Raw genomic sequence first — 26,324 nt, forward strand, 5'->3', positions numbered from 1 at the left:
GAAATGTAGACTTTTCTCTTTAGAATGTCTCTTCTCCGGACAGAAGGTGGGAGTCACGTGAACTACAATCCCCAGCATGCCAGGTCGGCGCTCGTCATCGTGACTCTATTAGAACTTTCCGGAGCAATGGTTGGAGAAATTGCCGAAACCCCAGCAGGCACTGCGTCAGGGAGAGTGGGCGGGGAAGGATCTCTTAAGAAATGTAGTTACAGCTTTGAATGTCGTTCACTTAGACCGTGGGATCGTAGAAGGGATGTAAGTATATTCCTGTCGTCACCTGCGGTAGAAGGAGCAATAGCAAGACTTTGAAAAAGGGAGAAAAGGCTTGCTGGATTAGACTAGTCCAGTGTTTCTCAACCTTGGCAACTTCAAGAGGTGTGGACTTCAACTCTCAGAATTCCCCAGCCAGCTTGCTGGCTGGGGAATTCTGGGAGTTGAAATCCACGCCTCTTAAAGTTGCCAAGGTTGAGAAGCACTGGACTAGATTATGTGGTTGCTGTTCCTTTCATAAAGTTGCCTTCATATTTTGCTTTCTCATAGGCATCTTGGGGTATCCTTCCCCAATCTAACACCCTCCTGATGTGTTGCAACTCTGATAATTCCCAATATGACTTGTAGTTTTACATACCTAGCTGGACATGATGGGAATTTTGGTATGATGCATCTTTAGGGGTGACAGGTTTGAGAAGTTTATTATCGGGGAGTGTGCTGATTTGTTTCCCTAATTTACCATGGCAGTGTGCAGATACCGTGAGTGCAGTTGGGTGTTCCATTTCCAGATGGTAAATTCCCAAACATCTGAGGATAGGCGCTGCTTTGTTTTTAGTTGTTTTGAGATCTGGCATATTTCTTGCAGTTCCATTCCTGAAAGTCACTTACATTCAACTGAAGGTGGGATTCTCTTGTGCCTCTTCTTCCTCATCACCATCAGTTTCATGATTGGCCCACTTCTTTTAAGAGAGAAAGAGAGGGAATAGTAATAATATTTTATTAAATGTATATGCCACCTGACTCCCAGCTACTCTGGAAGAATAAGTCAATGCTAAAGAGGTGGAAGAAAGAGAAGAAGAGAAAAAAATTCCAAAAGCAAACATGCATCTTTTTAAAATACTTAATGTAATGGTCGTAAGTGATGGCTAGGTCCTCTTTTTTTTTTCTTTCAATAAAGTTTTGTGCTGTTTTATTCTGTTGTGAATAGAACATACTCTTTGGAAGAGACTATTGTATGTTGATCTGCAGTGGGTCTGCTTCTGAATGTTGTAAAGATTAAATGATCTACAGCAGCTGTTCTGGCTAGGAATTATGGGACCTGTGGATTAACATATTTGGAAGACACTGTGCTGGGAAAGACTAATCTATGAATTTTTGTGTTTTCTCTATGATATTAATTGTTATTAGATAACCAAATGTACAGTAAAGTTTTTATTATGGAAGCAAAACTGATTATCACCATAACCTCTATAGTAGATCATGTTTTCATTGAATCATTACCAGCACTTTATAACTACACTTATTCTTTGTCCTATCTCTGAAAAGAAGAACAATGGGGTAGCTACTTGCAGACAAAATAGAATCACATGTCCCCATTGGTATTTTTGGTGAAAACTCTGAGTACCAGTTCAGCTGGCATCATGGATAACAGGTGTTATGGCTGTGCATCCAAGTTTACTGTCTTCAAGAAAAAGGCAAGTTTTTCATCACTAAACTCAGTGTCAGCACTGCAGGCACTGAACTTGATAAATCTGTGTTGAGAAAAACGTGATCTTATGCAGTAGAATGTGAAATTCTCTTCTGGTATAGTGCACCCAGATTTCATGCTTCAGATTCATGCTTCTTTTGGTTCATGTAGCCAATTTTAGTTATTTTAATATTTTCAGTTATTTTAATATTTTAAATTGTATTTGTTTTTATGGATTTTTTGGTTCTGTATGCCACCCAGTGTCTGTTGGAGTCGGGCAGCTATAACAGATTTGAATAAATAAGTGTTGGATGCTAAGCAAGTCTCTGCCTTTCAGTTTTAGTTACTGTTTGATTTTGTTTTTCTATAATAAAATAACTGATAAGGGATCTTTCCTTAAAAGGTCCCAGGAAATGGTTCTCCTTTCACTTTGAAGTGAAGAATGATCTGTCTATTTTGATGCACAATGAGTGGAGAATTTGCATACACTCCTAAAAAAAAAAGAAGAATAAAATAGATTGCATGAAATACAATGATAAACACATACATTAATGCTGAAATATTCAGGCCTTTGCAGAGAAAATGTTGATGCTGGCCTATGATTCCATGTCATCTATTTATATTATATGGATGAAAATAACACATTTTGAGAAATGTTTGGAAGCATGTTAGTGCTTTTAAGAAGTTCTCCAATAAATATCAATGTTTTATCTATCAGTGTACCACTGATGATGTTTTATCAATCTTAAAACTGGGTGGGAGGGACTCACCAATGGGGGGGTAGTAATTTAAATAATAGCATATGATACCAGCTTCTTCATGGTGAAAATATGAAGAGACTTCTCCCCAAAATGTCTAAGTCTTTAGGAATTTTTGAGTAGCTAATTATCACTATGGTGTATGCTATGGCACCTGAACTCTTGTTTCCTCTATTGTTTGTTTACTCTTTGTATTGCTGTTTGCTTGTTTTGATTGTCAGCTGTTTTAATATTTCTTCCCATGACTTGTTTAAAAAAATGATAGGGTATAAACAGAATAAAATAAATGATATAGTATGTAGAAAGAGCTGTTTTATATGTCATATTTTGTGCTCTTGCATGTCAAACGTGCTTTGAAGGAATCTGGGGCAAGAATCTTGTTTTCATATTGGCTTCTACAGCAAGAGACCTCAGTTTCAAGCTGATTCTTAATTAATATAGCCACCCATCTCACTTTTACGTGATTCCAGGTGACTTACAATAAAACAAATAAAATACATAAAATGCACAATATAAAAAAAAATAATAAAACACATAGCAGCTGGGCATAATCTAACCAATCATCCACACAACCAGGGACAGGCTCTACCCCCATGCCCAGAGCCCCTGGCTCGGGCACGAAGACCCACATGTTCTTTCCTGGGAGGCCTTAACCAGCCAGGAGGGATATGGATCTAACACAAAGGTGGCTACACTAACAGCCCCGAAGACTCTGTCCACTTCCTCAGGCCCAACAGGATCAAACTCTCCCCAGATAACCAAGCTAGACCCAGCCCCAGTAACATCCACAGGGTCTGCATCAAGTCCAGAGTCCAACTTAGAGGGGATCTGATTCACTTATACTATACTGTCTTTAAGATTGCAACCCTTATGTTTGGGCATAAATCCCACTGATTGATCACAGTGAGATTTCTTTCTGAGAAAAGTATGCAGAGAATTGAACTGCATATTGCATGTCTAAAATATGTGAATTAAGCAAATATGCGTTTGAAATCATGTGCACCATAATACAGATATTTTTCATGAAGAATTGATATTGATGGCCAGTCCTTGCCAAGTTTGGTAGCAAACTGAGACTTGTTACCATGGTACATTATATATGAAATGTCTGAAATTAAGATTTTTTTTTCAGATTTCAGGAACAAAGATGAAAGATCTAATGATATGAGCTCTATGAATCTTAGCAAGCATTTATGTTATACACACACACACACAAACATATATTAACATATATAAATAAAAAGAGGGATTTTGTGTTTTGGTTTTATAACTTACGGTGTGGAAATACCTCCCTTATGAATCTTACACAAAAAGGGACACAGGAACCTCCCAGTCTTCCTGCCGCTGTTCGCTAAGAGCGCTTTCCTCCATTTAGTTTTCCTTTCCTCTCTCAGTGTGGATGCAAGGGTTGTGGTCGTGGATTTTGCTCAAGCTGCCTTGGATTCAGTGCTATTGTTCCCCACTGTGGTGACACTCAGCAGAAGGTTTGCAAGCAATGTCACGGGGAGTTAACAAGGTAAGAATAGTACTGAATTCTGATCAAAGTGATGGGTTAACAAAATTACAGAGCTTAGTCAGCAGTGGGTTGCCACTTTAGCACTTCTGTGTATTAGCTGGAATCCATTATTCGTTAGCCTACAATGCTGAAAGGTTCATTCTGGCCGATGAATTCTTCAGAGCTATTTGGCCCAGACTTATTCTCTCATTTTGGGGGGTCTTGTATAAGGTCTGTCAGTTCTCATGATCTTTAAGGTGCCTGACAGCATGTCGGGTAAGGAATGTGGATGGGGTTGTGCAATACACAATACTAATGCACTGTGCAAATTTTTATTAATGTATTTATTTTGCACATATTCTGACTCCCAAGTGCTAGAGGGATAGATCCAGACAAATAAGGTATCCGTAACTAGGCCCAAATGAAGAAATATATCTAAATATATGAGTAAAAAATCACTGGCTATGATAGACTGGAGCACTTGAACAATTTTAGAAAGTGAAATACCGTTTTGGGCAAGAAAATCATTTCAGCTTTGAAACAACATTTAGAAATAAAGTACTATTTGGAATAAGCAAGGCTGTTGCCTGAGTACTTATCCGGTGTTTGAATTTTAATACTGATGGAGTTTCAGACATAAAAACATACATGCAAAAACTCATGAGAAGGGCTCTGTTTATTCATTTTATTGTGTAATAATTTTTCCTTTCATCCTCTGTTTTTTAACTTTCTTATTTTTCTTTTCAGTGGATCATCTCAATCAAATTCAGGTAGATGGTCTCCACCAGAGAATTATAAGAAGTGAGTCCTAATAATCACAGAACTGATTTTGCTCCATGATATTTATATATCTTGTAAAGCAAAGTGTATATATGCGTGATTATGAATCACTAGTGGCCTTAGCCATTAAATAGGTATCTGTTAAATTCCTTTACTTCTTGTAGGATTTGAATTCCTTATGTTGACAAGCAAAAAAAAAAAAATGTAATGCCTTTCTCAACATAACTAGAGCAGGAGTTTTCAATGATTTTCTGGCTGTGGAGCTTGTTACTTTAAAAGAAAATTCCCAGAACCCCTGATCAAGAAGCAAAGCACTAGTGATAGAAAATTGGCAATGAAATGAAAGTAAACTAAAACATAATATGCGTACGCTGAGGGGTATATATCTAGGGTGAGTGTGACAGTTTAATATTGTGATGCTGAAAAATTATGCAGGAAAATTACCATTTGTGATGTCATCTAGAATGAATCTCTTATGAATGCCTGGATGAAGCCACTTAAGACCCATCTTCTGCCTACCTTTGCAAATGCAATTCTCATGTATGTTTATTCCAGAGAAAGTTCCAATCCGAATGGATTTGAGGCAATGCAATCCTAGGTTTATTAATTCCTACATAGCTCAAGGGGACTTACTCCTAATAGGAATGCCTCCTTGATGATTAAGTAGACCTCTTGGAAACATGTCCATGCATACATACAAATGCAGATTGCAACATGGAGAGCGAAGAAGGAAGGACTCACTGCAGTTGCTCTTGTGCTGCTAAGCAAGTTAGAAATCCTTGGCAGATTTCTGGCTTTCTCTGCTTTCAATTCTCTCAGCTCCCTTTTAGAAAACATGGGCTGCCTGGGAAAATGTTTGGCAGAATTTGGGGGCAAGGGGGATGTCAGAGTTTGTATCTGCATGTGTGGGAAAATAGAAGACTTGAGTAGTGGCTTCTTTGTGGACTGTTCACAAACAGTAATGGTGAAAAATCCAGGCAGTGAGAGGGGAAGAGGCAGCATCAAGTGGAGATGTGATGGGGTGATTGGAGGTGCATTCAAGACCAGGGCATTCCAGTTTTTTCCCCCCGCTTAGTCTCCCATGGAACCCTGCAGAACCCACTTTGAAAAACCCCAATCTAGAGTATGTTTGCTATTAAAATTATCTGTCTTTTTTTTTTACTGGAGTAGCTAGGCTTCTTGTGCATATATGTGCATATACACAAACTTATTGGAATGCAGAATATAACTTCCATTCATTAGTATAGAACTGTTTAATCCTCACCTACTGACTGATTGTTTGATTTATTAATCAGCGGTCAAAGATCAAATTAAAAAGAAAAAATACATATTGGTGATAAGCTGGATTAAAAGAAGGAACAATTGGAATAAAATAACAGGTAAAATAAGTTTTTGAGTAAGATAGAATAAAATATCTCTTTCTTTCTCTCTCTCTCCCTCTAAAACAACAATATTTAAACAGGAAATAGCATCTTTATAAACAAGCAGGTGCTTCAGCCCTAAACAAGGTTGAACCCACTGGCTTTTGAGGGCAGTGGAGCAAAGTTTAGCAACTATCTTAGAAATTTCAGCATAAGTGTACAATCTTGAACTCTGCCCAATCTATACATCCAGCAAAATGAGGGTATATCAGAAGTGATTGCCAATCCTGATACAATCTTCCTCTGAACCTCCTACCTGTAAGGATTGATCCAGTCACTCATGCCTGTAGGTTACTTGATGACTCAGCAGTGCTTTATTTCAGTGAAACATGTGAATGGATTTGGCAAACATCTCTCTGTTTCTATGACTTGCAAGGATCATGCGTAATCTGTCACTTGATGCCCCAGTGAGCAACTTGTGTGTGTGAACCAAGGCTTAGAGAAGCATTTCTGATGATCCTGTTAATTCATGTAAGGACTTCTTTTTGCAGGCGGATTGCAGCTCTGGAAGCCAAGGAAAACCAGCCCCAGAAAACAAGGCCTCAGAAGGGCTTGGTGAAATCTCAGAGCCAGACAGACTCCAGATATCAAGGACTATCAAAGGAGGATCAGATTCTAACAGAGAGACTGGAGAGGCTCAAGAAGGCAGTAAGGCCCAGTGAGTTGCTCATATTTCCATATTGGGGTCTGCTGCAGATAGAACATAAATCAGGGTTCAAGAACAGAATTCTTAATGCTCTGTTTATACATGCAAGCAGAAAAGCTGTCTGGCTCGTGCTCTTGAAATAGTTTCTAAAAGTAGGCAATGTGAGTGATATACCTCAATTTTTGTTTCCATAGTTAATTGGCATCAAGCATGTTAGATTAGGTACATATGTTCTCTTCTCTCTTTTTCTCTCCTTAATCATTGGCTAAGAAGTGCTTAATGTTGTGTTCTTGCTATTCTCTGAGCTTGCTTTTTGTCCTGCAGATGTTTCATTAACGGGCTAGGTAACATCATCAGTACAAGGGGGAGTGGAGAGAACAATGCAGTAGATTATCCATTCACAGGGAGAAGATGAGATGCCCTTTTCTGAGCACCTTGCTACTTAACAGAGATGAGTGTTGATGGGTACATGGGGATGCCAGCTACTGATAGTTCATATCCCTGAAACAACACTGCCAGCTTCTGCATTTTAAAATGTGCTATTTTGTCACTGGTTCATATGTAAAGAAATAAAGTGTCATGCTTCTTTTGGTCACTGTTAGAAATCAATCTGCTTTTAATTGGGCAGAGACTATACCATCCCAGGCGGAGATAGAATCTAGGCTGGCAGCGCTGAAAGCTGACTCTGGAAGACCCGTTCCATCAGCCCAAGAGATGGAGAACCGTCTGGCAACCTTGCAGGGCAGAACACTTCCATCTACAGCACTCAGGCCTGTAAGCTACCATTGCTTAAAAACAGACCTTTCCCAGAGCTTTTCCAGCCAGGGAAAATGATTGAAAATTACCTGGCTGATTTGATTTTGTGTTCCAGCATTGTATCCAGTTGTGCTCCAAAGGAGCCCCTTGTGAATGAAAAAGGAAGGGAGAGGATATTAACAATTATCCTTTTTTTTATTGCCGCTCCTTATACTACCTCTCATGCTATCCCCCAAAGTCCTATAATTTTCCAGAGCTGATATGAGATGGAGGAGGTGGGGCAAGGCTATAGAAAGAAAAGGAATTCAGCAAAAAAAATACCTTCCCCTCCCCTATCTCTTCACAGTTGGGGTGACCTAGTTCTTGGATGTACAGTCTGAAGCTCTAGGACCAGCTGCAGCTTGGAAAGCTTTGGCTTTAGCATCCCAAGTTTCCCTAAAGTGGCCTCAGATTGCAATGTTCATTAAATATATGGGCAGTAATTGTTTTAACTATATTTAATTTAACTTACTTTTAATTAGATATAGATTTAATTAAAGCAAATTTAATTTTCTGTACCTCTCTTACTTTGGTCAGGTACACCAGGTCTCCAGCAGCAAGACACAGGTCGAGGAGGCAGATGACTTGCTGAACCAGATGGCTGAGGAAGTCACCATTGATGAGAGTGGGGGCTTCAGAATTACATCTCAAGGTTCCTCTTTGGCTTTAATGTGGATTCTTATTCTTAATGTAGAAATGGAAGCAAGTAGTCCTGAAATCTCATGCCACAAAATGCCCCTCCACTACTGATCTTGATCAAGGGGCTGCAAAGATGGCCCCTCCAAAGTCCTTGCATTGCTTGCAAAGCCCCTCCCTTATCATCCTGTTCAATTTTGGTGAAGCGTTGACACTAACACCCTATGATTTCTGTTTGTCTTCAGATTTAATTGAGAAAACTTCACTGTTAATCAATGGATGAATCAAATAATTGTTTATCCAGCCTTTGCTTTAAGAAATCCAGCAAAAAAAAAAAAAATCTACCACCTTGTCCTCCATTATCAAACAGCACTTCACTGTCAAAAATATTTTCCTAACATTCATCTGAAATTTGCTTTTCCATAACATGACCATTATTTGGTGCTTGCACTCAGGGATGTTAGAGAATAAATCGTGACCTTCTTCAGTGTGTGACACCTTGTCAGGTACTTGAAAAGTGCTATCATATTCCTTCTCACTCTCATTCCCAATCAAGGCAAAATCTTTCTGTAGACTAAAGGGATTCTTGTTCCCTGCCTTCTTTGACTCAGGCACGAGGTTGCCTTTTTGAGTGTTAAAAGGATGAAAAGTCTTAGATCAGTGGCTGACTGGAGATTAGAAAAGCCCTACTCAAGTCTGCATGGGGAAAGACAGAAGAGGCTGGTGGACCAGCTACAAACCTTGTGTGGGCTATATCTAGTCCTCAGATTTGAGTTATCCCATGTCTTTTTAAATCTTAAATTTAAACCTTAATTTTTTTATTATGAGACAACTAGTAATTGAATGACTAAACTGACTCCAGTATGATTACATTATGGCATAATTAAGAGTGTTTGGACTGTGATGCCCTTTATTTTTTGCAAACTATTGTAAGAAATTGTAATGGCTGAGTGTCTGTGGTGCAGATGTGAATTCACTCTACATTTCTGCTTTTCAGAAGTGAGGACACAGAATTTGAATGACTTAAATCAAATAGATGGTACTGCAGGCAGTTCAGATCTGCCTCTCAGGCAGTTGGAGGAGGAGAAAACTAAATTGTTGGCACAGGCTGCTGCTGAACTCAGGGAGGAGAACACCAGGGCGGAAAAGATTTTGGAAGTGGCCAAGCGATTGGCAGTTTTAAAAGGCAAAGATCCTGAGACAGGTGTGTAACAAGAAACATTCAAGTCAGCTGAGGAAGTCTTTAGTTTATTGGAAGACACATCTTGGTTGACAAATAGGAAAATGTCCAAGTCATAATTCTCAAAAGAACTTCTACTTCCTGGTACTAGGATTGTGATTCTTTTAAAAGCAGATAATTAATAGGGGCAGATAGCTGAGAAGTGATGTTAACAGGAACTCTTTGTTTCTTTCACAAGCAAAGCTGTGAAGCCAAAGCTCTCTTTGCTCAAAGGGGCTAGACAAACTGAGTACATTCATGCGGCTTCTCCAGGCCTGGCACCAGTATATGGTACTGTTGAGCAGCTGATGAGCCTTACCAATTTGTCTTCTTTTGTTTTTGCTTTTTAAGATCTGGGTTATGATTTCTGCAGTGATTCTGATATAGTATCAGCCTGGGGCATAGTGATCATTGTGGCACAACTGATTGGTTCACTACTGTTGCTGTTAGAACAGATAAATCTATAGGACTTCCAAACCGGGGTGGGGTGGGGGTGGGGTTCTGACATTGGATTAATCCACCACAGGTTTCATAGATAGCCCCCTCCAGCTTGCAGCTAATCCAATTTCTACATCTCAAGTGTACTTTCTTTAAAATAGCCTCACTTCAATATTAACCAATAGTATTGCCCGTATGACCGGCCCAGTGGCATATCAGCAGCACACTAACCTCGTGTCCCTCACGAAGCCAAGGAACTAAAGAAAACTGAGGCTGGTCTGATCTTTTTCTTTTAGTAGAAACCCAACATGTAGAAATCAGTGTATAAAGGTTTTTTTTAAATATAATATAGAGCTAAAACTGAATTGTGCTAGTACCTGCAGATGAAACTGCTGTGAATGGCGCACAGCTACGGTGACCTCCCAGCATTAGTAAGTTAGATTAGCTCTGGCAGTGGAAAAAGACAAACCACTGATGCTTAGAAATCACACTGGCTTTAAGAAGGTGGTGCCAAAACATATGGCTCCTGCATCCTACCAGAAAGAGAAATTAAGGTAGAACATTTGAGGCTGAAGGAGAACAGATCAACTACCGAGGAGATAAAGATGGTTTTGAGAGAAGGACCAAGGAGAACAAAGATGAGGAGGATGGCCTACTGGCTGCCTTGAAGCCAAAGAATATTGCACATGTATCAGAGGATGGAATGGAGATTACCTGGAGATCTTCCAGGATGTTCCAAATCAGAACTAATAGAAGTTGGGCTGTCACTTATCCTCCCTTTTGCTTTGTAGGAATAGAAAGATCAAGGGTCCAATTAAACCCACTGTATGGGAGAATTTGTGGAAGGCAAGGCAATGTGTTGTACAGCATGATCTGTAGATGTTTGCAGCAACATGAAATGATGAAAAGCTACCTTTATGAAATCCTTATTACATCTTCAGTTTTCTTCTTCCTTCTTCAATAGTTACTTTGGATGATTACAAACTCCCCAATAGTGATGAAGAAGAGGAGGAAGCCATTCAGAGAGTTCTGAAGCAGGTCTGTTGTGGCTGATGTTACTTTTGCAGTGTTAATCCAATACTTTTATCTCATGCTCAAGCCTGGTTTTGCTGTGTATATTTTTATCTTCTGAGTATGTTCAGAAGATGAAATATGGCTTTGCAAGCTTTGTAGCTGAGTGAGGACTTGAACTTCAGTGTTTATTTAGATGGTTGTTTGCTAAACTGAAGATTAAAAGAGTAGAAGAAAACAGCCTCTGAGAAGAGATTTTGTGTGAAGAAAAGTATTTATATTTATTTATATATCAAATTTGTCAGTGCCCATCTCGTTGAATGACTCTGGGCGGTTTACAAAACAGCTAAAATTAATTAAAATTACAACATGACAATAATAAATAATAAGTAAAGTATTCATTTTATATGCTGTTGTTTGCCATCAGCTTACTGAGGAGGCAGCTCTAGATGAAGCAAGTGGCTTCAATATTTCTCCAAATCAGTCTGCAACTGTGCAATGGAATCCCACTGAGAAAACCAAGGTGAGCAACCTCCCTGGATACATAAATGCACAGCACTGTATGACTTGTGTCCTCAGTACTGCAACCAAGTTCCACCAAAAAGTCAGATCCCTCAAACTGTGTTCCCTTAGAATTATCAGCTGCCACCAGATGTCAGAACAAACAGCAAACACCTGTGGATCTTATCATGAAACTGAAAGACAAATGGTTTCTCTAGAGCCAACTCACCCCCAGCTTTATGCTTACCCATCATTTTCACAGGAATGGCCAGTTCTGTATACAGAATTGGCAGCATCTTGCCATGTTTGGACAGTAGGATTGATCTCTACATAAGCAAGGGAAAATGAATGGAAATGCATTCTTGAATTTTCAGGCATTTAAAAGAGGTACATTTCAGGTATCCAAAGCATTATCATGGGTATTTTAGAAATCCTACAATAGCACTGGATGGAGGCCATGTAGAGGGAAACAAGCCTTGAACCAGGGCATTCCTGGCTCAGAATGCTCACTGCTTTTCCAATCTACAGTGGGGCAAAAAAGTATTTAGTCAGCCACCAATTGTGCAAGTTCTCCCACTTAAAAAGATGAGAGAGGCCTGTAATTTTCATCATAGATATACCTCAACTATGAGAGACAAAATGAGAAAAAAAATCCAGAAAATCACATTGTCTGATTTGTAAAGAATTTATTTGCAAATCATGGTGGAAAATAAGTATTTGGTCAATATCAAAAGTTCATCTCAATACTTTGTTATATATCCTTTGTTGGCAATGACAGAGGTCAAACGTTTTCTGTAAGTCTTCACAAGGTTTTCACACACTGTTGCTGGTATTTTGGCCCATTCCTCCATGCAGATCTCCTCTAGAGCAGTGATGTTTTGGGGCTGTCGCTGGGCAACATGGACTTTCAACTCCCTCCAAAGGTTTTCCATGGGGTTGAGATCTGGAGACTGGCTAGGCCACTCCAGGACCTTGAAATGCTTCTTACGAAGCCACTCCTTCGTTGCCTGGGCGGTGTGTTCAGGATCATTGTCATGCTGAAAGACCCAGCCACGTTTCATCTTCAATGCCCTTGCTGATGGAAGGAGGGGTTCACTCCAAATCTCATGATACATGGCCCCATTCATTCTTTCCTTTACACGGATCAGTCGTCCTGGTCCCTTTGCAGAAAAACAGCCCCAAAGCATGATGTTTCCACCCCCATGCTTCACAGTAGGTATGGTGTTCTTTGGATGCAACTCAGCATTCTCTCTCCTCCAAACACGACGAGTTGAGTTTAGACCAAAACGTTCTACTTTGGTTTCATCTGACCATATGACATTCTCCCAATCCTCTTCTGGATCATCCAAATGCTCTCTAGCAAACTTCAGACGGGCCCGGACATGTACTGGCTTAAGCAGGGGGACACATCTGGCACTGCAGGATTTGAGTCCCTGGCGGCATAGTGTGTTACTGATGGTAGCCTTTGTTACTTTGGTCCCAGCTCTCTGCAGGTCATTCACTAGGTCCCCCCGTGTGGTTCTGGGATTTTTGCTCTCCATTCTTGTGATCATTTTGACCCCACGGGGTGAGATCTTGCATGGAGCCCCAGATCGAGGGAGATTATCAGTGGTCTTATATGTCTTCCATTTTCTAATTATTGCTCCCACAGTTGATTTCTTCACACCAAGCTGCTTGCCTATTGCAGATTCAGTCTTCCCAGCCTGGTACAGGTCTACAATTTTGTTTCTGGTGTCCTTCACCAGCTCTTTGGTCTTGGCCATAGTGGAGTTTGGAGTGTGACTGTTTGAGGTTGTGGACAGGTGTCTTTTATACTGATAACAAGGTCAAACAGGTGCCATTACTACAGGTAACGAGTGGAGGACAGAGGAGCCTCTTAAAGAAGTAGTTACAGGTCTGTGAGAGCCAGAAATCTTGCTTGTTTGTAGGTGACCAAATACTTATTTTCCACCATGATTTGCAAATAAATTCTTTAAAAATCAGACAATGTGATTTTCTGGATTTTTTTTCTCATTTTGTCTCTCATAGTTGAGGTATACCTATGATGAAAATTACAGGCCTCTCTCATCTTTTTAAGTGGGAGAACATGCACAATTGGTGGCTGACTAAATACTTTTTTGCCCCACTGTAAGTAGTCAAATTTGGGTATTTGCTTAGCATACATTCAAAATACTTTAGGCTGCAATCTTACCCAGTATTCAACTATATTACTTCTGAGTGGGTAAACATAGCACTAGAAAGCAGAGATCCTGAACTCTCTGTTGTTCTATGTTCTTGCCTCTGACTTCTGGTTCTCAGCCTATACACTCTAAGTGCCCAGCCCATCTTTCTCCTTCCTACCATTTGCATAATGCATTTATTTTTTAAATGGAATAAAACTGTGAAATGAAAACATCTTGTAAAATGTCCATTAATGTTACACAAATAGCTACTTCAGTGATAAGTTTTGAGTTTCACTGATTTAGAGGAAATGCATGGAATAAGACAGTGATGCTTATTCCCACACCTGTCCATTAAAACCAGAGGAACTCTTACTATGGATTTTTCATGACCTGGTTGCATTGTTGTATCTCCTCCATTAGGCACAAGCTCCAGTTGTTGCTAAACATCTAATCTTGCCTCCAAAAGCACCAGACAGTGATGAGGAAGAATTACCCTGGTGCTGTATCTGCAATGAAGATGCCACTGTGCGCTGCCATAGCTGTGATGATGACCTCTATTGCCAGCAATGCTTCAGGTAACAGCCAAAGCATCATTGGGTAAAACTCAACTTCCCTTGTTATTTCTTTAGGAAACAGAAAGACTGAAACAAAGCTCTTTGAACTGAAGACACCATTAATGAATCAACATAGTTGGCAGAATATGTAGCATTAAAGCATGAAAAATTATCTGTAGTGGTAGCAGCTTCCTATACCCCTAAAATGATTCTCCCAAGGGATGGGGAATCTCCCAGATTAGCACTGTGAGGAAAAGAAGGGGTGCAGTTGAAAAGGGAAGTTGCTGGAAAATACTTTCACCATGTCTGTCTCATATGTCTAAACTTGTTTACTTTGCTTACAATTCCTGAATATCCTGATTGGCATAGCCAACTTTTGATCAACATTGGCTAAACTTCCTGTTTTGGCTTTTAGGGAAAGCCATGATGAGTATGATTGGAAGGAGCACAGAACATCTGGCTATCGTCCTCCCTGCTGGCAAAAATGAGCCCAAAGAGCATGAGGGGAAGGGTCCAAAAAAGACAGTGGCCAGAAACTGGGCTACGAAGAGCAACTCTGGACTATTAAGGAAGGGCAAAGCTATGCTTGGCAAGAACAAGGCAGCTGCAATGAAGTTAAATGAGACACTGAAGCTGGTTTGTCTTGTGAATAAGCCATGGAGAATAATATGGTTAAATAGGAAGGTTATTGTGCATCAGAGGACTATGATTAGTGGAGAAATACAGTGTGAATATTTGCAAAGGTAATAAATGATATGAAGAAAATAATGCAATGAACTTGGGCTCTGTTTCTCTGCTACAAAAAAAAATCAGCCTCATATTTCTGATTTTTAGCAACTTATCAACAGATTCTAAAGCACTTTAAAAATTATGTACTGTTGTTCATTCCTCAGAAAAGCTCATTGGTGTAGGCAGCCCATTGACATTGCTGGGGGTGCCTGTCTGGGCGCTATCTTCATCCGCACCATTCACATTCCAGGAGGCTGCCTACTGTCTGTCCTTGCCAATGAATGTGAAGTGTTCTGGGATTTACTGGGTATGGAAAGTCCTTGCAGGGATCAAGCCAAATGGTCAGTGAGGCTGCCCTTCCAGGTTGATATCTGTAGAGGCACTTCTGTTTCTTTATGCTGATATCATAATCCAACTATGCACATTCCACTAGTTCCTCTTTCAGTTATACCAATCATCTGCCGAAATGCGTATGGGGGCAGGGCAATTGTTTGAAATGTGGGTGCTTAAGAAACCATGAGATTGAGGCTTCTCAGATACTTCATCCCTGAGACACTATTTTTTCATTTCAGGTGTATGTCATTCCTCTTTTCAATATCAGATTTCACTAGAACTGTTCCTCCTGGAGCACCTGGTGGAGAGAATTACGTCCACTTGCCTTTCTCCTCCAGGCTTCAGGTATCAGGAGGAATGGGCAACTAGCTATTAATTTACCCCATTGCTGTCATCACCGATGTTCAAGGTTGGCCAGTGCACAACATATTGGATAGATTCATCCTTCCCGGGGGGGAGGGGGCAGGATGGCTCTTGATGTCCTTCCAAATTCTCTTTTCAATCAGCCATAAACCCTCACTCTGCTGTCCTTCTTTGCCTCATCTTCTCATCTCTTCTGTATGAGAGGTCTCTCTGTGGGTATATGTTTATAGAACTGAATAGGGTATATTTTTTGTTCGTGATTTGTTTCTTGTTTTAAACTTGGGAATCAATGGAGATTATCTCTATAAGTGTGTGTCTTTCAATATATGTTAAACAAGTAAATTAACAGTCATATTCTTTTTCATATTATTTAAATTTCATTCTGTTTCACCTATTTTTAAAATCTCTTTACCCCTTCCTCCTCTTATGGTAAGGCCTTTGATATGTTCCTCAAAGGCTTGGGCAGCCCTTGACCCAATAAAAGTTACATACTCCTGCCCTAGATATTTGGGCATTTAAAATGGATAATTCAGATGGCAGCCACATGAAATAGTAAACGTTACTCATCAATTAACATTTTCCCTCTTTCATTGTTTTGCTTTTCTTCAAGTTAACTTAGTCTCAAATATATGACCCAATGTGGCCAAATTATTCTACATATCTGAACAGAGGGCAATAAAATGGCTTTTCTTCCCAAATTGACAGCTCTGCATAAACTGAATTTCTTACCTGTGTTAAGAAGTTAAGATTGTGTTAAAGCAATTTAGGGCTACAGAAAACCTGGCATCAATTTATGTCTATTAACAGCTAATTTGCAGTCATAATAACTTTCTCACTGAAACTTGTCCTTTGCATGTAATTGTGTCTTAGGTGAATTAAAGGACAATCTTCTATGGGAAGTCGAGAATTTGGCAAGAATTTCAATGCAATCAGGTATGAGCAGACAAAGAGGTCCATTCAAATCGTCTCAGGTTTTATGGTAATTACAGGGTAAACAGATCCAGTAATATCTGCACAATTTCCAATGTTGTAGCAATGTGCATATCACCAGATTTGGATACCTTCCAAAGGTAAAATAAATAGAATATTTTAGCAGGCAGACTTTAGTACAAAAATGGCAAAGATTCAATTGATGATTCTGACTGCATTGGGAAATAATGGAAACTTTTCATAATGCTTGTGGAAACTATTTTGAAAGTTAATCATTTACTTAAATATTTAAACATATTACAACACCAAAAAAATACATCACAAAGATTAAATCAATGAGCAAATCATTGAAATCCCCCCAGAAACCAACATCAGGGGCATAAACAATAATTACACTGAGTTTTGGAAAGAGCACTCAGCTATGGGATGATATAAAAATAAAACAATGCTTCTTAGCCAAAGTGGGCAGGGTTGCATCATCATCTTCCTCATAAAATGATTATTTCAAATCCCTTGAAACTACAGAGATTGTACTTAGTGGTTCTCTGGCATTAGTGAAACCAAGTAAGATAGCACATTTCTTGGGACAATACCAGCTTTTTCCAACCAGTGATTTCTAGCCTACAATTATCTTCCCCAGATAGCATATGTCTGCTCTAGGAGCTACTTGGTAGGTTGTGCTGGTATTGGAGGAAGGTTAACCTAGAGAATAAGGGTGTAAATGTCACAGATAAAGTATGTCGGATTTGGACCAGAAAAAAAAATGCACCTAGGTTGGCAAGGCTAATTCCCAACTCACTTAGCTGAGAAGAAATTTGACTGAATTTAGCAGGGATGACTTCTTAATAAGTATGCTCTGTAAATGGCTCTGAAGCTTCATTATAACTGGGTTGCTATAGTGTGCTAAAACATAATGCAACATGGTTTACTTTTGGCTTAGTGCATTGTGTGAAGCCTTTCAGTTGCATTTTATTTGGCACACCATTAATAAGCTATAACTAAGTTCACTGTGTGAATGCAGCCAGTTTGTATTATCCTTTTTTTTCATATGGTTAGGAAACGAGGGCAAGCACCCCTTCTGGCTTGCAGATGACATCCAGCACTGAGGTGCAGGACCAATTTCTCCTGAAATTGTGTACTGGCCTTCCATAATACATCATGTTCATGTTTGTGGAAGAATTTGTTTGTAGAGTGGGAAGAGGGTCCTCCAGCTGCATAACTCTAGGAACTAATTAAGCATTTTAAAGGCTTACTCTGAGGAGAATCACAGTGTAATCCTGACTGATTTTCATATAAGCTATTAGTAATATTAACAATATGCCTCAAATCCTGCAACATGAATCTTGCAATAGCAGGTCCCTATATTGTCAGTGCAGATTAAAGTCTCCCTCAAGTCAAGCTCAACGTCTTGTGATTGCACATTCATGGTATTTTCTTAGCAACAATGTAGGAATGGTGTGTCATTGCCTTTTCCCAGGTTGCTTTTTGACTTGTCAGTGTAGCCTACAGACCTGGGATTTTCTGGTGATCTCCCATGCAAGTACTAACCAAATCTAGCTCTGCTTAGTTTTTCAAGGTTGGACAAACTCAGTTAGTTGCTATGACAGCTTAGATCAATGTTTTTCAAACTTGGTAATATGTGGACGTCAACTCCCAGAATTCCCCAGCCAATGCCAATTCTGGGAGTTCGTCCAGATATCTTAAAGTCGCCAAGTATGAAAAATGCTGGCTTTGATTAAGTTAGTAGAGATAGTGGGCTTCAGACAGTATCATTTTTGCAGACAGACTGAAGTTGTTAATTGTGGACTGCATCATCAAAGGTTGACAATTCCTGAGTTTTTATGCCTTCCTTCTAAAGAGTGACAAAAGATCTGATATCATACTGATTCTTGAATTGTTCCATAACAGCTTTTCTTGTTGTTTTGACATCATAGGTCCTGCCCTTGCTTTGATGTTTTTGCTATTGTTCATGTCAGTCTGTCTGTGAGGCCCTATTTTGAGAATATAGATGCTAATGATATAGAAAACGGTCAGGATTAATAGAGATTTTGCTTCTTTCAGACTCAGAATTCAGTTATGAGTTTGGTTTATAATGCGTAGCCAGAAAAATGCAGATGTGTGGAAGAAATACATGCTCAAGAGGGAAACATTTCCAGGGTCATCTTCAGCTGTAATGTCTCCTTCAACCTCTTTTTGACCCTTGGTGTTGCTTGCCTGCAGTATGTTTTACAGCCTTGAAGAACTGGTCAAACAAGTATGATAGAAATTGTGTGGTAGAAAACAATTTAAGAAATTGACTAGCACTTGTGCACTTATAGCCAGCTTGTGAATAGCAATGCATGTTCCATAATGGATTTCAACAGTAAATATGTTTTCATTTTTTTCAGCAGTAACCAAATGGTCACTTCCTACAGTTATATACATACGCCAATGTACATTTTCCAAATGGCTGGCTACAACATTAAAAAAATAATAATTAAAAGATAACAAAGACAGTAAAATATAAGCTCAAAATATCAGGTTTTCAGCTTTGAAAAAATAAGACTAGTCTGACACAGAGCAGGAAGAACAAATTGTTTGAAAGGTTGTATGGAAATGAAAAAGAAATTATCCTTACTTGAAGCTACTGTATAAAGTAGATACAGTACCAAGAAAGCTGACCTTGCAAATATCTTGAAGTCACAACTCAGGTGCTGCCACAAGACAGTGCTCTTCCTAAAATTTCCCTGTCTTCCTAAATTGGCAGGAACATCTGGAGCAGAGTCTCTTGAGTAATTTGGTGGCTGTCTGACAGAGAACAGGCTCATAACAGAATGCAAGATGCCATAGTCTAGTGAAGAGAGAATGACGTTTAAGTTTCAGACCTTGTATGCATTTATTTTTAAATAAATATGTCCCTACACTCAGCTTTAAAACCAAGTTTCCCAAGGGGGCTTACAATACATTAAAACCACCACAATTTCCATAATAATTAAAATGCAAAAGTAAACAGCCAGAGTAATGAAAATGTACAATAAAATAAGCAAAAATAGCAGTCCTTTAAAAGTTTTGGTGTAGCATATATCCCTCTGGAGCAAGATAATGTATGCCAGTGTGGCTCTTTGTGGCAATTGGGGTTAATGCTGGGACTCTCCAGGGCCAAAGCAGATTTTTTTTTTTAAGTGCTTTGGATGGAAACCTCCAAAATGGTCAGGGAGTTTCTGTTTGATTCTGTGGACTGGGGATTAATAAAAGCTGTCCACTCCACCAAAGTATCTATCTACCACAGAAGTTTTTCTCTAGCTTGCTTTAATGTTCTGTCCCCAATGGTATTAAAGTATGTCCATGTAAAGTTCATTGCATCAAATTCTGTTTGCTGTGTGCTGATCTTATACCTCCCCTGGAATGTAATCCACCTGATAGATCAGAGGAAGACTGTATTATTAGCCTTTTGTTTGATATCAGCACCTTTGAGATCACCAGGAGAATCAAAAGATTTCTATCATGATTGCACAGCCAGAACTATTCAAGCAAGTTGAGCCTGTATGTTATTGTTTACTAATGTTGGGTTATCTTCCTCTTGTTTTAACCTTTTTTCTTTTTCAGTTTGACTTTTCTGTATACTGTAATTTGATCTTTCATCAGGGTAAAGCTAGAACGAAGCATATGCATGCTTAATCACTGTATTAAAATACCTAAGACAATAAAAATATTTTTTCCTGGTCCCCAAAAGACTATAACATCAGTACCAAGCATATCTCACTGGGAGAATGAGCTGGAAAGCTGTGATGAAGAGGTCTATTCCCAAGTAGGCAGTCTTTTTTGCATTTGTATCACCTATCACTTTGATACACCGGAAAGCAGTAGTCCAGGAGAAAGAGAGAGAGAGAGAGAGAGAGAAAATCAATCTCATCTTGTTTGGATAGGATTTTGCTCTTGCTGTACTGAGCCAGGAGGTAATGACAGCTGGAGAGACCGTCAGAAATGTGGATCATTCTTGGATTAATGGTAAACAATTCAATGAAGGTGTCAAAACAGTGTGCATCCACTGTAAAAAAGGCCAACTGTACGTTAGGGATAATGAGAAATAGTATTTGAAAATAGAGATGCTAATGTTATAATCCCCTTTTATAAATCAATGGTGTAATTGCAACTGGAATATAGTGTGAAGTTCGGGTTGCTGCACCTCAAAAAGGATATAGTGGAGCTAGAGAAGGTTCAGAGGAGAGCAACTAAGATGATCAAAGGACTGGAGCAGCTTCCCTATGAGGAAAGGTTTGTGATACTTGGGCCTTTATAGTCCAGAAAGCAGGCAAATGAGAGAGGACGTGATCTATAATGAGTAAAATTATGCATGGTGTGGATAAATGAGAAGCTATTTTCCCCTTCCCAAAATACTAGAACCAGAGGTCACCCAAGGAAATTGAATTCTTATCAGGACAGACAAAAATAAATTATTTTTAAACACAACATGTAATTCAACTTTGGAATTCATTCCCACAAGAGGAGGTGCTGGCTACCTCAAAAAGGTTGGCCTCAAAAAAGGGTTGGACTGATTCATGGAAGTCATGGAGGTCAATCCTATTAGCCTGGATTGCAGTGCGGCTGCCTCTGATGGCCACCTGCTGGGAGGGTAATTGGCTTTCTTGTGCAGTTTGTTGGCCACTGTGAGGACAGACTGCTGGGCTAGAATGGGCCAGGGATCCGATCCAGCAGTGCGCTGCTTATATTCTTATAAGTAGGTACATAGGTCCTTCTGCTCTTGTCAACCATGTCACAAAAAATATGGAATCATCATCCCTGTTGAAATGGTCAGTGCTTATGCTGGTTTGGGGACAGCAAAAGTTAATGATAATTTATTGAAGATAATCATTAATCTGGAGGTGACATCTGAATTATTTAATTTTTGAATAATCTCTGGTAGAAAGGATTAAATTTGTGATTATGCAAAATTATTCAAGTGAAATACCAGAGATCAAATTTTAAGGGCTGAATCGTCAGATGCCTCCTTAGTGGGGATTAAAAGAGCAATTGTTGGAAGACCCAGAACTAAAGTGAGGTGAAACACTGTTTTTTGGATGAAGTCATTCCTATTACTCAAAAGAAATGACCTGCTCCCTATGATGGGAAAAAGGGACCGGAAGCCTCACCCTATAATTACATGAAGAAACATGCATAGCTAAAGGAAATCCACAATTCCACAGCTTGCCTGGGTCACCCTTTGTTTTGCATTTTTAGCTGTTAGGAATTGCTACAGCATAGTGCTTTTGAATTCTAAACTCCAGCTTCTCTATGGTATCAAATGCAAATACATGAGAATATTTCTCTAGAGCTGTTGAAAACTGATCTCTGTATTTCTGTTTTTAGCAATCAATTACCAACCTTCTTGAAATATTCTAACATGGAGATCTGTATTTTAAATAGTATGGCATCACTGTCACCATTACACAGACATTGTATTTTCACAATACGTCAGGCCATTTCCTACATTGTACCTGTCTGACTACATACGTCCCTGAGATTTTGGTACCAGGAAAGCTGTGAATCATTTGCGGAAGGAAAAACACATTGAAAGACCAATGAATCTGAGATGATAGTGGTGAAAATTTCACCTCACTTGAATGAGACAAGAAATGTATAAAACAAGACTACAGCCATAAATAAATATATAATCAAATCTACCTAACTTCAATTTGAGATGCAGTAAAGTGTATTCTGGGCACTTTACTGCCTGCTACAGTGAAGGTCATCAGGGGATTTTAAATCTGCCATAACAAGGTTGTGTTTGTGTAACATACAAAGCCACAAAATGTTATGTGAGCCCAACCCACATGGTTAATTCATGCTTTACTGTGCTGTGTGAAGCCAGAAAATTAAGTTAATGGATAAGCAAGCCATGCAAACAGAGCTTATATAACATTGGCTGAATTCATACATTCAGTAAACCATAATGTGGCTTGTTTGGCTTACTATGCAAACCCAGTTGCCCAGTTATAAACCACGATTTATAACTAAGCATAATATGTGAATTTAGTTTTAACCTATCCTTCAAAGGGTTGACAAAAGACAATGGCTGTCCTTTGTTTTCAGACTGCCAGTAATCTTAGCGAGACAGTGGAATCTCTGAGCGAATGCCTAGGTAAGTCAGTCCAGTAAGGAGTCAGATGACAGGCAACACATTAAGTCTAGCTTTCATTGGGATTAGCAAATCATCTGCAGCTTGAAAATGCTACTCTTGTTTCAGTCCTGGAATCTTCCATGAGAACTTCAGCCAGGAGTGCCTTTATCAGGTGTACTCTCATGATCACAATCTAATTGTGCTTCCACCACTGTCCATGTTTTGAGTCTTTAGATTGGACTGTAATAGCGTGTTTAACAAGTGAGTTCCTTTGCCATCAGTCTGAAATTTAAACTGGGTCAAAATTGTTATGATTTACATAGAAATAAAGTATCTTTTCTCATAGTGGGGAAGACTCTGACCAGGCAAACTGCTTTCCAACTATGAACTTCTGACAGGCAATTTCTAGTCCCCGTCTCTCTTCATCATTAACCTTTATGCTTTCCAATATATATTTTTATTTCTTTATGTTAAAACATATAACCCTTCTTTTGTCAGTGAAATTGAACCAGTAGAGGACTGCCCACCGTGAAGTAGAACACAAGGCTTCTCTAACCTAGATGTCACATAGCAGCTTTATTCATAGGAGGGCGCTGCCCAGCAGGTATAAAGTAGGGCAATAATTTGAAACCCAGAAGTGAGAAGGTGATGAATCCTTCCTCCAATTATGTTCTCAACTCCCTCCTCCTTTTGTTACTTAATAAACTTCAGTCATTTCCTTTGTGAGAAGGTAAGTAGGATAAGTTATTCAAGAAGAGTTAGTGGCATGAATAAAGTGAGTTAAAAAAACTCTATGTATTTTTGTTCAACCTGAGAAGAGCCATCTTGTTGGACATGGTCCACCTACACAGACTCAAAATTTTGGCTCATATATCCCAGAGCCACAGACTGGGGAAGGCTGTTGTAAAACTTGGGAGCTTCTACTGTTTAGTTTGATTTCACACCAAATCAGATTGGTCTGCCTACCTCAAGAAAGTCTCAACCTTTCCTTTCCCCAGCTCTCTCAGGAAGACATCCTTCCAGTTTTCTTCATGAACTCCTTCATGTAGAGATGTCAAGAAGAACCTAGAACTCTTGACAAGTCAAGCATTGACCAGTCATATATTTGGGCTCTCTCCTTTCACACACTTCTTGTTTTCAGGCTGAAATCTCATTAAAAGAATGAGGGGTGATGATCTGAGATTTGTCAGAAGCTGCCACAACTAGAATTCCATCTCCACTTCTGACATTTCTCTGCTGCAGGAGTACTCAGTTTGTGTAATTGTCTTCATGACTCACTTCTTTGGAGGGCTAACAATTCTCCCAAACCTGTCAGCCAATCAAGCAGTTCTGTAACAAAGTCATGTATTTAAAGAGAAGTTGTAATTCAAAGAAAATCCATAGCTCAGTAATACCTTCATTAGGATCAGCCAAGTTGTCACTCAAGAATTGGCAAGCTTTTGAGCTTTCCAAAATTCATCCGGCAAGATGTTAATTCAAGCAGTTCATTATACATACTAATTTTTTATATATCTATCTCCATCCTAACAATGTGTACCTTCGTAACTAGCTTTTTGCAAAGTCCTTTGAAATAGCTTGGGACTGAGTGAGGAGATACAGTTGTTTGTGCATGCATAGAACTCCTGCTGCCCATTTGTTTGTCAGCTATAAATGCAACATAAATGTTCCAGTAGAAGAGAATATCTGTAGCTCAGAATTGAACTGTGAAGTCCTTGGTACTCTCTGAGCTTGGTTGTTTGCTTGCAAACATTTCATTACCCAACTAGTTAACATCATAAGTGGCACTGATGTTACCGAGTTAGATAATGAAATGTCTGCAAGCAAACAACCAAGCTCAGAGAGCACAAGGAATCCACAACATATATCTTTTGCAAGCAAGACAACCGGGCTGGATAGGTGGGGGAGGAGACTGCAGAGCCGTTGGTTTTTAGAGCTGGACTTCGTAAATAAGAGAAGTGGAAATGAGAAAAGTAAAACGAAGGGTAAGTGCTTTGTCCAAATATGAAGAATTATCTCAGTCAAAGTTAAAAACAGAGCCAAGACATTGGGAAGCTGTGGAGAAAGTTGACGAACACAAGGACTCACTGGACCTCACCCAACAGAAGGATGATTCTTTTTGAAGCTTTCAGGGAAGTCTGGACTTCTGAAGGATCCTGATAGCAGATCACTGGGGGAAAAAAATCAACTGGTTTTAGGTCCAGGAAGAAACACAACAGAAAAGTTTTAATTATGGTTTAGGAATGGCTTAGGGACTGTGTCATATATTGTCACACAAATTGGGGGTTAGCTTGCCTGTTTCCATGTGAATATAGTCTCTACATGACTTAATAGATTTCTTGTGCTATCACTTGTTAATATTTTTGGAGCACACAGTTGTTTTCTATGCAAACATATATGCTAGTTGCCTGTTATTATTCATATGTCAATCATTAATCAGCTCTTTGCTGTGTAATAACCTTTGCACATATTTTACAAGGGTTGGCTACATCACCATGGAGATAAATGATGCTGTGTCAAGAATTTTGGTTGCCATGTAAACAACTACAGAAAAACATGTAGTTCTTAAGAGAGGGAGCCTTGTCTACCCCCGGTATAGCCCATAATATAATTAGAAATAGATAGCTGACATGATTGGTTTACCTTCTAAACATAGTAATAACTCCAGGTATTTCTTTTATTTCTAAGAGTTTATAATTTCAGTAGCAAATTAATCAGAATCCAGTCAATTCCCTATATATAGTATTGCACTCACACAGTTCATGTACAGCTCTCCATAAAAAGGAAAAGGAAAACTGATGGGAAAGACAAAGTTGGTGATTGGTGGTAGCAAGAGGTAGAGAAAGAAAACACTGAATTTGTAATCCTATATCAGTCTGGAAATAAGAACCACTAAAATCAAAGCGATGTACAAGATTGCATTGACAACCATTCATCTGCATTCAAAACATAAATACATTTTAAAAATAAAATTGTTGACTTAGTCATTTAATTTCATTGTCAGTCCCCTATGTAGTGCTGTGCAACTTGGAGAAAGTAAATATAATTCCTAGAGCAGATGTGATGCTGTACACTTTGAAATATCTGTAGTAGAAAATTAACTATTCAGCTCTTTCCTTACACATGGAGAATTATGACTAGTGCAATACTGAACAATCATTTGTCAAAACCTACTCACCTCTGTTGGTCTGGAGCACTGATGAAGAATTTCCTGCAAGAGAAAACAATACATGTGAAGTAATGCTACACTTTCCCTTTTCAGATATTTCTATACACAATAAATGTGCAGTGCAGAACAGTGCAGTGTTTCCTATGAAATAAATTCAATATGGTTTGAACCACCACTTACTGTAATTGCCCAGAATTAGCATCTACCCAGCTTACTGCTGTCACATACTGTTCAACACCAGGGGCCTTCTTCACAAAACAGTCTGTGCCCATTTCCTCAACAGTGAGTGCTATTATGCTCAATGTATTAAGATCTACAGCCTCAAGATATAAATCTAAACCCATCATCTTCATTAAATTCAGGAGGATTCATTTCTAAATAGGATAGTATCATTTGATAAGCAATTTCTGGCATCAAATCCATATATGTCTACTTGTAAGCAAGTTCCATAGAATTCAAAGCTCAATTTCTGCTAAGTGTTTATAGAATTGTTATTGAAATAAATTTTTAATTAGTAGATTAGAATATTAAGGGTTTGGTCTAATAATTAACACACAAAACCCCTTCCAAATATGTTAAGGTTGGTTACTCTTGGTTGGTGTACTAATAAAA

The 26,324-nt window shown here is 39.0% G+C and overlaps 1 protein-coding gene across 3 annotated transcripts; it reads left to right on the top strand.

The window, feature by feature from the left end:
- The first annotated feature begins 9 nt into the window (after positions 1 to 9).
- ZFYVE19 (zinc finger FYVE-type containing 19) lies at positions 10 to 14,862 on the top strand. Of its 3 annotated transcripts, none has more exons than XM_088145467.1 (12): positions 143 to 255; positions 1,537 to 1,685; positions 3,831 to 3,952; positions 4,679 to 4,732; positions 6,624 to 6,790; positions 7,407 to 7,552; positions 8,111 to 8,225; positions 9,207 to 9,413; positions 10,831 to 10,904; positions 11,305 to 11,400; positions 13,961 to 14,115; positions 14,510 to 14,862. In XM_088145467.1, the coding sequence occupies exons 2-12, from the start codon at positions 1,578 to 1,580 to the stop codon at positions 14,580 to 14,582; spliced, it is 1,317 nt and encodes a 438-aa protein (XP_088001593.1). In that variant the 5' UTR covers positions 143 to 255; positions 1,537 to 1,577; the 3' UTR covers positions 14,583 to 14,862. The 3 variants fall into 3 exon arrangements, with proteins under 3 accessions (XP_088001592.1, XP_088001593.1, XP_088001594.1); XM_088145468.1 differs by having other exon boundaries at positions 164 to 255; positions 1,540 to 1,685; XM_088145466.1 differs by lacking the exon at positions 1,537 to 1,685 and having other exon boundaries at positions 10 to 255.
- The last annotated feature ends 11,462 nt before the right edge of the window (positions 14,863 to 26,324 follow it).

This window comes from Python bivittatus, unplaced genomic scaffold (genome assembly GCF_059951505.1).
Source record: "Python bivittatus isolate LINGU-HERP-01145 unplaced genomic scaffold, Pbiv_v1 ctg000480_np1212, whole genome shotgun sequence".
NCBI classification, from domain to species: domain Eukaryota; kingdom Metazoa; phylum Chordata; class Lepidosauria; order Squamata; family Pythonidae; genus Python; species Python bivittatus.